Consider the following 13,033-nt stretch of genomic DNA (forward strand, 5'->3'; position numbering starts at 1 on the left):
ATAGTAATAGTAATAACAATAATAATAAAATATTAACAATTATGATAATAATAACAACAACAATCAAAACAAATAATGATAATAATGTCTTTATATAGTGCATTTACGATAAAAGTACATGTTCAAATGCGCTTTACCATAGGATTATTAACATTAATGAAGCAAGTTGGAGGAAATGTACTTCTCTTAATTACTCATCAGCCTTGAAGCAAAACTAATGACTTCAAGGTCACTGATGGCATACAAGGATGAAAAAAAAAAGCTCATATTCAAGAAGACAGAATTCCTGGCAATCTTCCAGAGAAGACTTCAAACAGTCAGTCACATGGTATTCTCTCTCAAAGCATTTAGCTAAAAGTGTCCTTACTGGTTATGCAAAAGGAGCTGTGATGATATACGGCCATATCTCACAGGTATCAAAACATGGACATGAGCTATCATTTCTTGTCAAATATCACTAAAATTTTCATTCATCTCAGTATTTCTTAAATTTACCACTTCCTCCAGAACTTATTAGGAATATGTACACTGTACTTTGCTCCATAATAAATACCACATAGAACAGTTTCAGGTTCAGGCTTATTTCAATATTCCTTTAATGCATTATTTTCTAACAAACTTATTGGGGCTTCTTTGCCTTGTGAGAAATACCACATGATAAATATCCAGGATTAGATTAAGAAAGACAACAAACCGTAAAGGAGAACTGCTAAATAAAATAATACAATGTATTTGTGACCCGCTACAACAAAAGGATCCAAAAGTCGGGGGAGGACAATTTTCTGAAAATCACATGACATTATTCCCCTACTCTTCTTCTTTAATTTCATGTATAGCACAACTCATAAAATTACTCGGTTGCGGAGATATCGATGATTTTAGCGCATGTCAAGTGGTTGAGAAAATCAGAGTTTCGAGAAAAACTTCTTCAAAGTTTTCCTTCCAACGCTATCATGATCAAGGGGAGGCGCGACAGTTTTCACCGCTTGACAATATAAGGCATGCTCCTAGCGACCTCCGTGATGTTCATTCAAGCTTAGCGCCAGCGGACAAGGCATGACCAATCAGTTATCACGATGCTGCACACTGACCAATAAGATCACTCCATCGTTGCTGGGGGCGGGGTCTAGCTGCGGCGCAAAATCCAAATCTTCGGACATGTTTCTGTTACATTGAAAGTCAGAAAATCATTGCCCAGAAAAATGTTGATTTCTTGCCTTTCCTTTGATCATCTAGCTTCAAAATCTTGGCAGATGATAGACAAAACATTAGACTACGAGATTATGCCAACAATAGAAATCCGTTTGTTCTGACCGATTTTGATGGTGTGACTTCAAACTCGATTTTCTCGGCTCAGCCGTCAGCGACTTTAGGATCCTTTTGTTGTAGCGGGTGACATTTATATTGCACCATCTGTCTTGAAGGTACAGGTGCAGCATGAAGCACAAGGAGAAGAAGTAGGGATACAATATACTGCAGGCAATTACAGCCTTGAGTCAACTATGCAGTTGCGGATCCAGGGGGGAGTGCACTAGGTGCACGCCCCCCTTTATTTTTTTTGCTAAAACAAAAAAAAAAGAAAATGGGGTGATGAGTGCGGCCCCCCTCCCCCCCTCTAATTTTGTAAAGGCATCCCTTCTTTACGGAATTCCAGGATCCGCCACTGGCTATGTACTGTATGCCTATGTGAAAAGGACCATTTTTAGGTTAGCTTTGAAAGAATCTAATGTTTGCGAAGAACAGACATAGCAAATAATGAGCTGGGCATCTCAACACACCTGGATTGACTTCCCTGTAGGTGGCCACTCCGTAAGCATCCGTGATAGTCTGGTAGCCTTCTGTGAACTTGTTGGTCTTGTTGAAAGTCGGGGCCTCGCTCGTCGTGGAAATCACATTCAAGATGGACGGCAACGAGGATCCACTCTTTTGCTACAAATATGAGAGAAATGAAGAGAAAGCAGACATACTTTCAGTAAATTCTGTGAGAGTTTTCACTTAGCAGTCCTAACATTATTCCAGATTTTTACTGCTCCACCATTAATGACAATAAAGCTTTTCAAAGACAAATCATTTTCCACAAATTAAACAGAATGTCAAAGACATGTGACTATCAGTAAGACTATCAATTTTTCAATTGTCAATGCGAGGATGACTAAGCTACCATGTATAACATAGTAGATCGATGCTAGCTCAATTTTCTGCAGAATCTTGCACTCTATGGCCTGAATCCACAAAGGTGGTACAAATGAAACCATGGTTTAAACCATGGACAAAAACCATGGAGCGCCAAATGTCACATGGAATATTTCATTACGAAATCAGTCATTTCGTTGATGAAATGATTATTTTTTAATGAAATGACAACATTTTGTAACTAAATGAACATTTCGTCCACGAAATGGTCATTTTGTTGACGAAATGACCAATTTCATAATGAAATATTCCGCGCGACACTTGGCGCTCCATGGTTTATGTCCATGGTTTAAACCATGGTTTCATTCGTACCATCTTCGTGAATTCGGGCCTAAACGAGCAGATCAATCAATAGGAGCCTCATTTGCTCGGAGAAGCCATTTTTAAATAATTACTGTAAAACATGATATATTTGCGGCATGAAATTTTTGCGAATTGGAGCCGATGTCCTTTTTCGTGACATGAAATTTTCACAAATTGCCACTGGCATTCAATGCATACAGCATACACAAGAACTTTTGCGTGCATTTTAATTTTGCATATCGTGGCACTCGCGAAAATTAAAATGCACGTGAGCATTCCTCGTTATACAGTGTAATGATCTGTCAAATCATGAAGTTTCAAGAGGCTCACCGTTCCCCTCTGCAGTGCAAGTCTGATGGTCCCAAGTTCATCGACCGGACACCAACACTCCCCGATCAGACACCGACTTGTCACGTCAAAGTTAAACATGTTGAGGGCGTGGTAGATTGCCTTCAGTTTGCGCACCTTGATGAACCACGATGAGAGGTTGAGGGCAGCAGACGCCAAAAGTCGCTGCCGGTGATCATCCATCTGAGCCAAGACCTATCACAGAGATTAAAAGATGATGTCATTCTGACTCATAGAAATCCTATTTTGGGGCTTGACCTCGAAGGCAGTGGCAACAGAAATCATGTCTGCATCATTTCTTGGTGGAATCGTATTACTCCTACGTAACGTTTGAAAATTGAAAAATGTAATCACTTCTCCAATGTATTTTTCTTGTTGTTGTTTGGTAATTCATAGATACGGTTTGCATCCCAGTTACAACATGTCCAAAAACACATTAGACCCCATCTTCTCAACTGGTGGGTCCTTTGCACCTCGGGGGGGGGGGGGGGGGGGGATGTCGGCAAAAAAAAAATAAATGAAAAATATTTTAATAATTCTAACTGGTTCTCAAAAAAAAAAAGGAAAATAAAGAAACTTACAGGAGCCAAAGTGAGGCTTGCCTTAAAAAACAAGAGACCCGCGGGTCTAGCGCTCACCTGAGTATCGCAAGTTCACCTTTCACGCAGTCACTAATCTAAATTATTCACAGCTCTACCAAAATTTGGCCAGGCATTCTCAAGTAGAAGATGAAAATATACAATAAGGGCCCAAATTTTTTAAGATTCCTTAATTATTGGGGATTGGGGCCCCCTGGGGCCCTCTGGGTAGAGCATGGTGCCCATTTTGATAAATTTAGATCCTGACCCCCTAGGGATGCTACCTGCCAAGTTTGACGAAAATCCATCATGAGGTTTTCAGGAAGAAGATGAAAATGTACAATTCAGGCCCCCATTTGGACCTTCCCAACCACCCCCCCCCCCCCCCCACCCCTGCCCCCAAGAGGGGCACCCCTGGATCTCCTATGAACAAACTCAAAACTACAGTCATTAATGTACTCACTCATAGTATTATCTTAGCTCTATAACTTCTGATTCTAGAGAAGATTTTTAAAGATTCCTTCATTTTGGGGGTTTGGGCCCCCTGGGGGCCCCCTGGGTGGGGCATGGTGCCCATTTTACCAAATTGAGACCCTAACCCCTTAGGGATGCTACCTGCCAAGTTTGGTGAAAATGAGTCACGGGGTTCTAAAGAAGAAGATAAAAATGTACAATTTAGGCCCCATTAGGACCCCTCCTCACCCCCCTCCCCTGGGTCCCAAGGAAGGCACCACTGATTCTGCCATGAACAAACTTGAAACTACAGTCATCAATGTACTAACTCATAGTATTAACTTAGCTCCATCACTTCTGGTTCTAGAGAAGAACATTTTTAAAGATTCCTTCATTTTGGGGGGCTTTGCCCCCCTGGGAACCCCCTGGGTGGGGCATGGTGCCCATTTTCACAAATTGAGTTCCTAACCCCCTAGGGATGCTACCTGCCAAGTTTGATGAAAATCGGTCCTGGGGTTCTCAAGAAGAAGATGAAAATGTACAATTTAGGCCCCATTAGAACCCCTCCCCACCCCCTCCCCTGGGTCCCAAGGGGGGCACCCCTGATCCTGCCATGAACAAACTTGAAACTACAGTCATCAATGTACTAACTCTTAGCTCTATCACTTCTGGTTCTAGAGAAGAAGATTTTTACAGATTCCTTAATTTTGGGGGGTTTGGCCCCCCTGGGGGCCCCTTGGGTGGGGCATGGTGCCCATTTTAACAAATTGAGTTCCTAACCCCCTAGGGATGCTACCTGCAAAGTTTGATGAAAATCGGTCCTGGGGTTTTCAAGAAGAAGATGAAAATGTAAAAAGTTTGCGCACGACGCACGACGCACGACGCACGACGGACGCCGGACGAAGGGCGATCGCAATAGCTCACTTGAGCCTTTGGCTCAGGTGAGCTAAAAATTGAGAAATGTTGCATCAGACTTCAATGAATGCTCTCTCTCTCTGCCTTCATTACGAAATGAGTAAATGATGAAACTCATCTAGTCAGGTTTTCCAGAAGAAGTGTTTCATTCCTCTTTACCGTTAAAAATTATGATCTGCCTTTTTTTTCCTAATCTCACTGTCGTTTTCTAGTGCTCTATTATTCTAACTGGGAGCCCATACAACCGATGGTTTCTTGGGATTCATATGGCTCAATGTGCCTTGCCAATACTGTTTGCTGACTATTGCTAGTCATGTGGGGTGAGCCACAAGGGGTCAGCATCGGTTGGCAGTTTTCCGGTGGAGGTTTGTGGGGCGGACCACTTCACTATCTAAAGTTTGCCCTCTGCTCTCTGAAAGGAAGTGAAGTGGGATCTTTTACTTCTGTGAGTCATGAATCCCGCAAACGTATATCCTCCATTAAATGTCCTATCCAAGGGACAGTACATCTTTAGCCTCTGACCAAAGAGTATGGCATGATTACACACAGCATTGCTCAGCTGACCTCACTGGGACTCAAACCTGAATCATTTCATTGCACAGAAGACTTGTTACCAACTGAGTAGCCTCACTGTAGTTAACCAACATCCATGGACAAGGAAATAATTTTCTTGGTATTCCATAGCAATTTATGCATTTTGGTATGGCTGCTCTACGAAATGTTATTTGTTCAGCAATTTCAATACATAGAATTGTACATCATTTTGTTCAAAATATATGTCCATCGATGACAATCACTATTCATTTTCAAGAAGGGAAATTATTTCCTTATGGACACTGGCTAAGGTTTCCTGGAAAACAAGTTTTCATAACTGAAGAGAAATATTCCCCTTTGAAGCTTGAATCCTCACTATTTGTAGGTCCTGGAGGCGAACGGCGATCCCCTGGGCCATCTCTCGTCTCTCAGCAGGATCTTCTGGGCAAGGGTATTGGGAGGCACGGAACCTGTGACCATCAGATTAGGGAGGGATAAAGGAGAGAGAGGTTTTCATACAGGATTCGTGTGTTTTAGTGACACATATGTAAAGCCTGGTTTCTCTTTCAATATCATCATGTCGAGAATAAGAAAGGCATTTTAAAGTTGTCTTGAACACTACAGGTTTAGTGGCAACTTTACGCCCTTCTCATTCTCACCCGATGGTATGTGCACATGTGTGCATTGTGTAACTATATGTGTCCACCTAAGTTGTCCAAACCCTAATCAGTAATGACAATGCCAGTAATCCAATTTTCCTTTTTCTTTTAAATAAGGTAAAAAGCAATGCCATCAAATTGTTTTAATATCTATTTCAAAAACATATTGAATACTATTCCATAACTACAGCCAGTGCCAGAAAGAGTATAGAACATCACTCTTGGTTTCGAATCATTTGCACTGGGCACAAAGTGTGTCCACAAAATAACTCTCAAACCAACTGCCAACAAGTGGATACTTTTTGCTCACTTTGTTACAACTGGGTAAGAATTGTATAAGAAATGAAAATACACAAATAATGCACATTACATGGGAAATCAGTAATCATCCACCCAATAGTTACAGCCTGTGCATTGAAACAGGCCAAAAGACACGAGGTGAAGTCAAGCATGTGTAGGCCTGTTCAAAAGAAACATTGGGTGGATAATTTTACTAATGCCCAACTGAGTAATGTGCACTATTTGTTTTATGAAATGGTGACATGATTAATGTGCACTATTTGTTTCATGAAATGATGACATGAGTAATGGGCACTATTTGTTTTATGAAATGGTGACATAATTGTGACCCTGCATTAACACAAAACGAACAAAAAGTCGCACACACTGATTTAGTGTGAGGACTGAAAATAGGTGAAATGGCTCAACCTAGCCAATCTTTACTTTTTCATATTTTCTAAAAAAGCAAGTCTTCTTCTACATTATGCTAAAATTTGGGATTACATAACAGGCAGGAAAGTGTGTTTTTTGTAGTTTATGTCGAACATTTATGGTAAAATAGTGCGATAAGGTGTGTCTTTAGAGTCACCTTTTCATTTCTTAAAAACCTTGTACGCACTCTCCACTTTCAACTCTAATAACTTTTGAAAGGATGATGCTACTGCTTTGAAAGTTTGCATTAATTATGGACAGAATGTGTTGATAAGGCATGCTCAATTTCACTTTAATCTGATAATCCCTTCATTGTTGTTACTCCAGTGGTTTACATCCTGTTTTTGTCCCATTCATCACACAGCCAGCACGACTTGGTAAAGATTAAGCGCTTAAATAGACACTGTGCTTCATAGCCTCATTTCTCAGTTCACACTTTTCCTGAGGGTGTGCTTTCTTTCCAATATTTAGATAGGTTAGGAGAGTCCATTTGATTTGAGTTATACATCATTTTAAAGCTTAAAATCTGCTCTTTCAGAATATGCTCTTAACTCTCGCAACTTTCTGTTGGTTTTGTGATGCAGGGTCACAATTAATGTGCAACATTTGTTTTATGAAATGGTGACATGAGTAATGTGCACTATTTGTTTTATGAAATGATAACATGACTAAAATTCTGTAGCAGCCATTTTAGCAAGATTCACAGGCCAGAACTAGGTCCAAACTAAATGTACTTCACAGAAAAAGATTGCAATGCATTTATAGTACACAGGCAATGTAGCTGAGTGCAGATGAGCAGGTGTTAGTACTAGTCATTGGTATACTAACACCCAGTGAAATGTACATTTGGGCCTTAAGGCAAAATGAAAGACTGGTCACAGGATAGCTCTCAGCAATTTATTTGGTAACAATCCGCATCACCACATCATAACACAAACTAGCATACATTCAACACCTCTCAACATCCCCTAAATGTTTCCTGTTCCCTTTAGTTGAATAGAAATTTGAAAGTAGAATTTTGAAGTCATTGAATTTCCCCTGCACATGTAATGTGTCTTTTGTTGTCCAGTGAATTGTTAATAACCCTGGGTTTCCTCTGGATCTTGTGTCTATCCTTGGTTGACTAGTGAAGCTCTGATATCAGGAAACTTCCTGTTTGTGTTGTTCAATAGTACACCCCATATGTGACCCTGCATCACAAAACCAACAAAAAGTCGCCAGACATGGATTTTTAGTTAAGGGCAGATTCTGAAAGAGCACACTCTAAGCTTTACAATGATGTATAGCTCAATTGAAGTGGACTCTCCTAACCTATCCAAATATTTGAAAGAAAGCACACACTCTGGAAAAGGGTGAACCGAGAAAAGGGGCTCTGAAGTACAGGGTCTATCTGTCTATTCAAGTGCTTGATCTGTACCAAACCATGCTAGCTGTGCAATGAATGGGACAAAAAACAACAACAGGATGTACACATGTAAACCACTAGGGTAACAACAATGAAGGGATTATCAGATTAAGTTGAAATTGAGCATGCTCTATCATCACATTCTGTCCATGATTAATGCCAACTTTCAAAGCAGTAGTGTTATCCCTTCAAAAGTTATCAGACATGAAAGTGAAGAATGTGCAAAGGATGATCAAGAAATGAAAAAGGGCCTCTATAAAGACATACCTGGGCCCTGTTTTATCAAGATAAAGTTAGCGTTGATTGTGAAATCAACGCTAACTTTATCCAACTTGAAGTCTGCTATAACTTTAAATCAACTGCAAGTTTCCGTTTTACCAAGAGACTTAATAGTCGATTATAGTTATAGCTCATCACCATGACTTAATTATTGATTTAGTCAAAACTAAAAACACGGGACGAGGCTGGTTTCCGGTACTGTCTGCTTAAAAACAACACAATACATTAAGCAAAACAAACAACAAAAACGTGATTGTTTGCCATGGCCACGGTTTCGTAGTCTGCAAGTGCGACGCAGTATTATTAGCACTATACAGCCGCTGATTTAGAAGTATTAAGTTTGCAACAAAGCCGCAAAATACGCCGATTTGCGTTGTATTGAAAAAAGGAGGTCGATAGATCTAGCACATCCCGAGCTCAACGAAAATCTGCGTATGCGCGTGCCGTAAAGATTCCGCACATACTTAGGATTATTAAAACACTCACGTATTCACTGAAATGGATCTAAACACGTACAGTAACTGACTGTCCAAGGTGAAGGTCTTGTAGGCCTACCACTATGCATTGTTTCAAGTTCTGTGTGTTTAAGTGTAGGATTATGGAAACTTCTGAGAGTGTGGTGACTACAGTAGCTTGCTTTTACCTCTACGGCGCAGGGGCTTTGTAAAGAATAGATCGCGAGTCTACATCATCAACATGTCGAAATTCTAGATCGACTTTGAAGACGCTCTAATCAGCAGTACGCCACTACGTGTTACGGTAAGTACAAACGATGATGGTGATGATGATGAAACAGCATTTGTATGGCGCCATTTATCTGTTAGAAACATTCAAAGGCGCCCACCTCCCACAAAGTGTCACACATCATTCACAAAGTTGCCGGAAAAGATGAGTCTTCAGTGCAGACTTGAATGTATTGAGGCTGCTGCAATTCCGAAGCTGAACTGACTCGCTGAACGTTATCTCAAGTTACTGTCGTACTCGGTGATATATAGAATTAAACTCTTTATTTTCTGTATATGCCTACTGAACTCTTAATTATTACCTATTGCCGAACTAGCTCTACGTAGGCCTACGCACGTCAGAAATCACTGGTTTCCTCGCATATGGGTTCTTTGGCAAGATACTGAGTATGCAGACGCGGTTCCAGTCACAGTACCGTACTCGGTTACTATGTTTGCTTGCTGGCGATAGCTTGATTGGCGGGCGGGCGGCGGGCCGAGGCGCCGGGCGCGGAGGCTGGGATTGCGACTGCTGTCGAGGGTGTTTGCGTGCAGCAGTCGCGTAAGCAATGAGTGCCGATCGTGAATTTCATGCAAGGAAAAGACCATAATTACATGAAAGAAACGCAACAAAAAGTTAGAGAAAGGTGAGCAGTTAACAGACAAACATTTGTGACAAGACCTCAGCTAGACTATGAAAGTGTGACAGTCATCTTTCTTCTGTAAATTGCCTTACAATTGAGTCTACCTAGACTGTTTCTACTTAAAGTTGATATTTATCACCTGTTAAGTTAATCATAGATTTGGAGCGGTTGAGAAAACTTATGTGTTGATTTTTTAGGAAGTTGGAGTTGATGTCAACTCTGGGTGTCTTGATAAGACGGACTTTAACTTAGCTTGGAAGTTAATCATAGATTAAGTGGACTTAGAGTTGATATGAGAGGTTAATCATAGATTATCTTGACTTAACGTTAAATTTATCTTTTGATAAAACGGGGCCCTGATCTCACTACTCTACAAAAAAGGGTTGTAGAAAAACTGCTGAAAATTCACTTTCCCATTCGTTTTATGTCGCTCCAAAACGGGCACAATTTTGTGATTTTGTGTACATTTCCAATGGAAAACAGTGCTCTGTCATGAAAGGCATAAAAACCTGATTATTTTTACAATTAATCACTTTCATTGATTAATTTTGTGCTAATTATGGTAGAAAAGTGGTCAGTGACAATTTCCAATGAAAAAGCAAAGAAAAAACAAAAGTTGAAAAACAAGGAAATACATAAGAAATTCTGAAAACAATAAAATACATAAGAATTGAAATGAGTTTTGGAAGTTTTTGTGATGTACAATTGTTGAATATGCTAAAACAGATTTACAGATCAAAAATTAGACTCTCAATGCTTTTAATTAAGCTAAAATATCACCTTGAGCTTAATTTGCATAATTAATTAATTAAAATTAGAAATTGATTGTTTCAAAAAATCTTATAACACAATCTTGTAGATTATGACGCAGGTCTCACGCATGCAAAATTTCATCGCGATCGCACCACCGATGGCCGAGATCTCAGGGGGGGGGGGGGGGGCGGAATCCCCCCCCCCCGGTCTGAGCATAGCCAAAAAAGCCCGGCCCCTTTAGGGTTAAAGATAATATAAAGTTTTGGTACCTCAAAAGTTTCCCTGAATTTCCTTGTCTTAAATTGTGTTTCAGGTTAAAGTACCTTTCATATAACTAACACTGTGAGACTTACTTGCCCCAAAGTGCTCTCATGTCTTAGTAACCATGCAATAATGGTTTCGTACCAGAGCCGTTAGTTTGACTCGACGCGGTACCACGAGGTAATTATATACCAGGTACACGTATTGTACGAAACCATTATAATGCACGATAACTGCGACCAGCAGCCCCATACACATAGCTAAATGGGGCTGTGCATTGTAGCATTCAGGATCATGACAGACTAGTATCGCGGGTAAATATTAACTTAAAATCCAAAAATTTCATCAATTTGAAGACTTACCAGTTAAGTTGAAGTATTGAAAACAGGCTTCGGGCAATGTTTGATTCTGCCAATAGTCCCTTTCTGTTCGAATTGATGACTGAATGTGACTCGGTCGAGAGGACATTGGGAGAGCTACACTGAATTGACGGCCAGCACATGCGCACACAGACATCTTATCCGTTCATGGATTTGAAATTTGTGCGCATGTGATGTGTGCGCATGCGCTGGCCGTAGTATTCAGTGTAGCTCTCCCAAGGCCCTCTCGACCGAGTCACATTCAGTCACATTCAGTCATCAATTCGAACAGAAAGGGACTATTGGCAGAACCAAACGTTGCCCGAAGCCTGTTTTCAATACTTCAACTTAACTGGTAAGTCTTCAGATTGACGAAATTTTTGGATTTTAAGTTGATATTTACCCGCGATACTAGTCTGTCATGATCCTGAATGCTACAATGCGAAGCCCCATTACGCTATGCGTATGGGGCTGCTGGTCGCAGTTAATTGCATGATTACTAAGACATGAGAGCACTTTGGGGCGAGTAAGTCTTACAGTGTTACATTGTAGTTATATGAAAGGTACTTTAACCTGAAACACAAACTAAGACAAGGAAATTCAGGGAAACTTTTGAGGTACCAAAACTTTATATTATCTTTAAAATCAAGGGGTGCGACTTTTTGTTCGTTTTGTGGTGCACGGTCACATATAGAATATTTAGGTCAATTCCATTCCACACTCTAGCTGACTATAAAGAAGGTTCATGCCAACAAAAAAGAAAGTGAAAGCACCTTCACTATTAAAAATGAAACCAGGAACTAGACGCAGGTCTTAACTTATAGAGTCACATAATCTTAACACTGCACTATGTGATCGGTCATATCCGCAATTATGCAAATTAGAAGAGGAAATTACATCAAAGCCTCACAACTCTCACATCACAAAAGAATTTTGTCAATAATCTGGTAACTGTGTACGACCGGTCCTTACAAAGTTATTTTTACAAACACAATGTGATGTCATGTAAAGTATGGCATTTCCTCCTTATTACAATATTATTGTTTTAAAAGATTTAACTACTGAAGGGTCATCTGCAAGCCAGTAATTGAATTGTTAAGTCAAGACATCACCACCTAATCGAATTTGCATGTAGTAATTTTGACTGATATAAGTTTCATGAAAACATTCTATTCAAATGTTTATATTTTCATAATTCTGTGATTTTATGATGATGATAATTTTGCTTGCTATCATGATATTGTCACTGTTTTATTTGTGTGATTTTTCTCTCATAAGTATAGGCAATGTGAACATAGAGCAGATTTTTCCTTTATTATCATTCCACTTCCTCTTCTTGTTGATCCACATACTGGTCTTTAAGAAAATGGTGAAGTAACAATGCTCTAGCTACTTAATGCTGTTCAGCTTGACAACCGTGGGAAAATGTTTCGACTGAATATTATCCTAACCACACTAGATAAATGGCTCTATGTACTCACCCTTCACAGATTCTCTTGACTCTATAGCCAAGCTGGGATCCTTGGTAAAACAGGATGAACACAAACTTGTGAATCTCATTGCCCTGCAAATATGTAAGAATAGAAAGAACATTTGAAAGGAGACAACACAAGAGCACACATGGATTTACATTTTTCACAAACATTGTTACCTGCTTGCACCACAAGCACAACTGATGACTGATTCCACAGGCAGATGTACAGTTATGAAATCAAGCATTTAATAAACTCCAAAACAAGTACATGAAAAAAGACAAGCAAGAAAGAAATAGACAAGTTTGGAACTTTACTTCAGAAAATAGGTATCATGGTAATTTTTGACAGAAGCAAGATACATGTATGTGTAGCTTCTTTACCATTTGAACCAGATTTGGAACAACATTTCTTGAACTTGAACATGTAAATAGGGTTAAACAC

General features: G+C 39.8%; 1 protein-coding gene across 1 annotated transcript in view; it reads right to left on the bottom strand.

Annotated features, from left to right (window-relative positions):
- The window catches only part of LOC140238099 (V-type proton ATPase 116 kDa subunit a 1-like), a 71,326-nt gene that overhangs the window by 30,375 nt on the left and 27,918 nt on the right, over nt 1-13,033 (bottom strand). The window contains exons 7-10 of the mRNA XM_072318028.1: nt 12,599-12,681; nt 5,701-5,794; nt 2,827-3,039; nt 1,779-1,929 (exon numbers count right to left, since the gene is read on the bottom strand). Of these exons, the coding sequence (XP_072174129.1) occupies nt 1,779-1,929; nt 2,827-3,039; nt 5,701-5,794; nt 12,599-12,681 (541 nt within the window). The remainder of the gene's footprint in view (nt 1-1,778; nt 1,930-2,826; nt 3,040-5,700; nt 5,795-12,598; nt 12,682-13,033) is intronic.

Source organism: Diadema setosum, chromosome 14, assembly GCF_964275005.1.
Source record: "Diadema setosum chromosome 14, eeDiaSeto1, whole genome shotgun sequence".
Classification (NCBI taxonomy): Eukaryota; Metazoa; Echinodermata; class Echinoidea; order Diadematoida; family Diadematidae; genus Diadema; species Diadema setosum.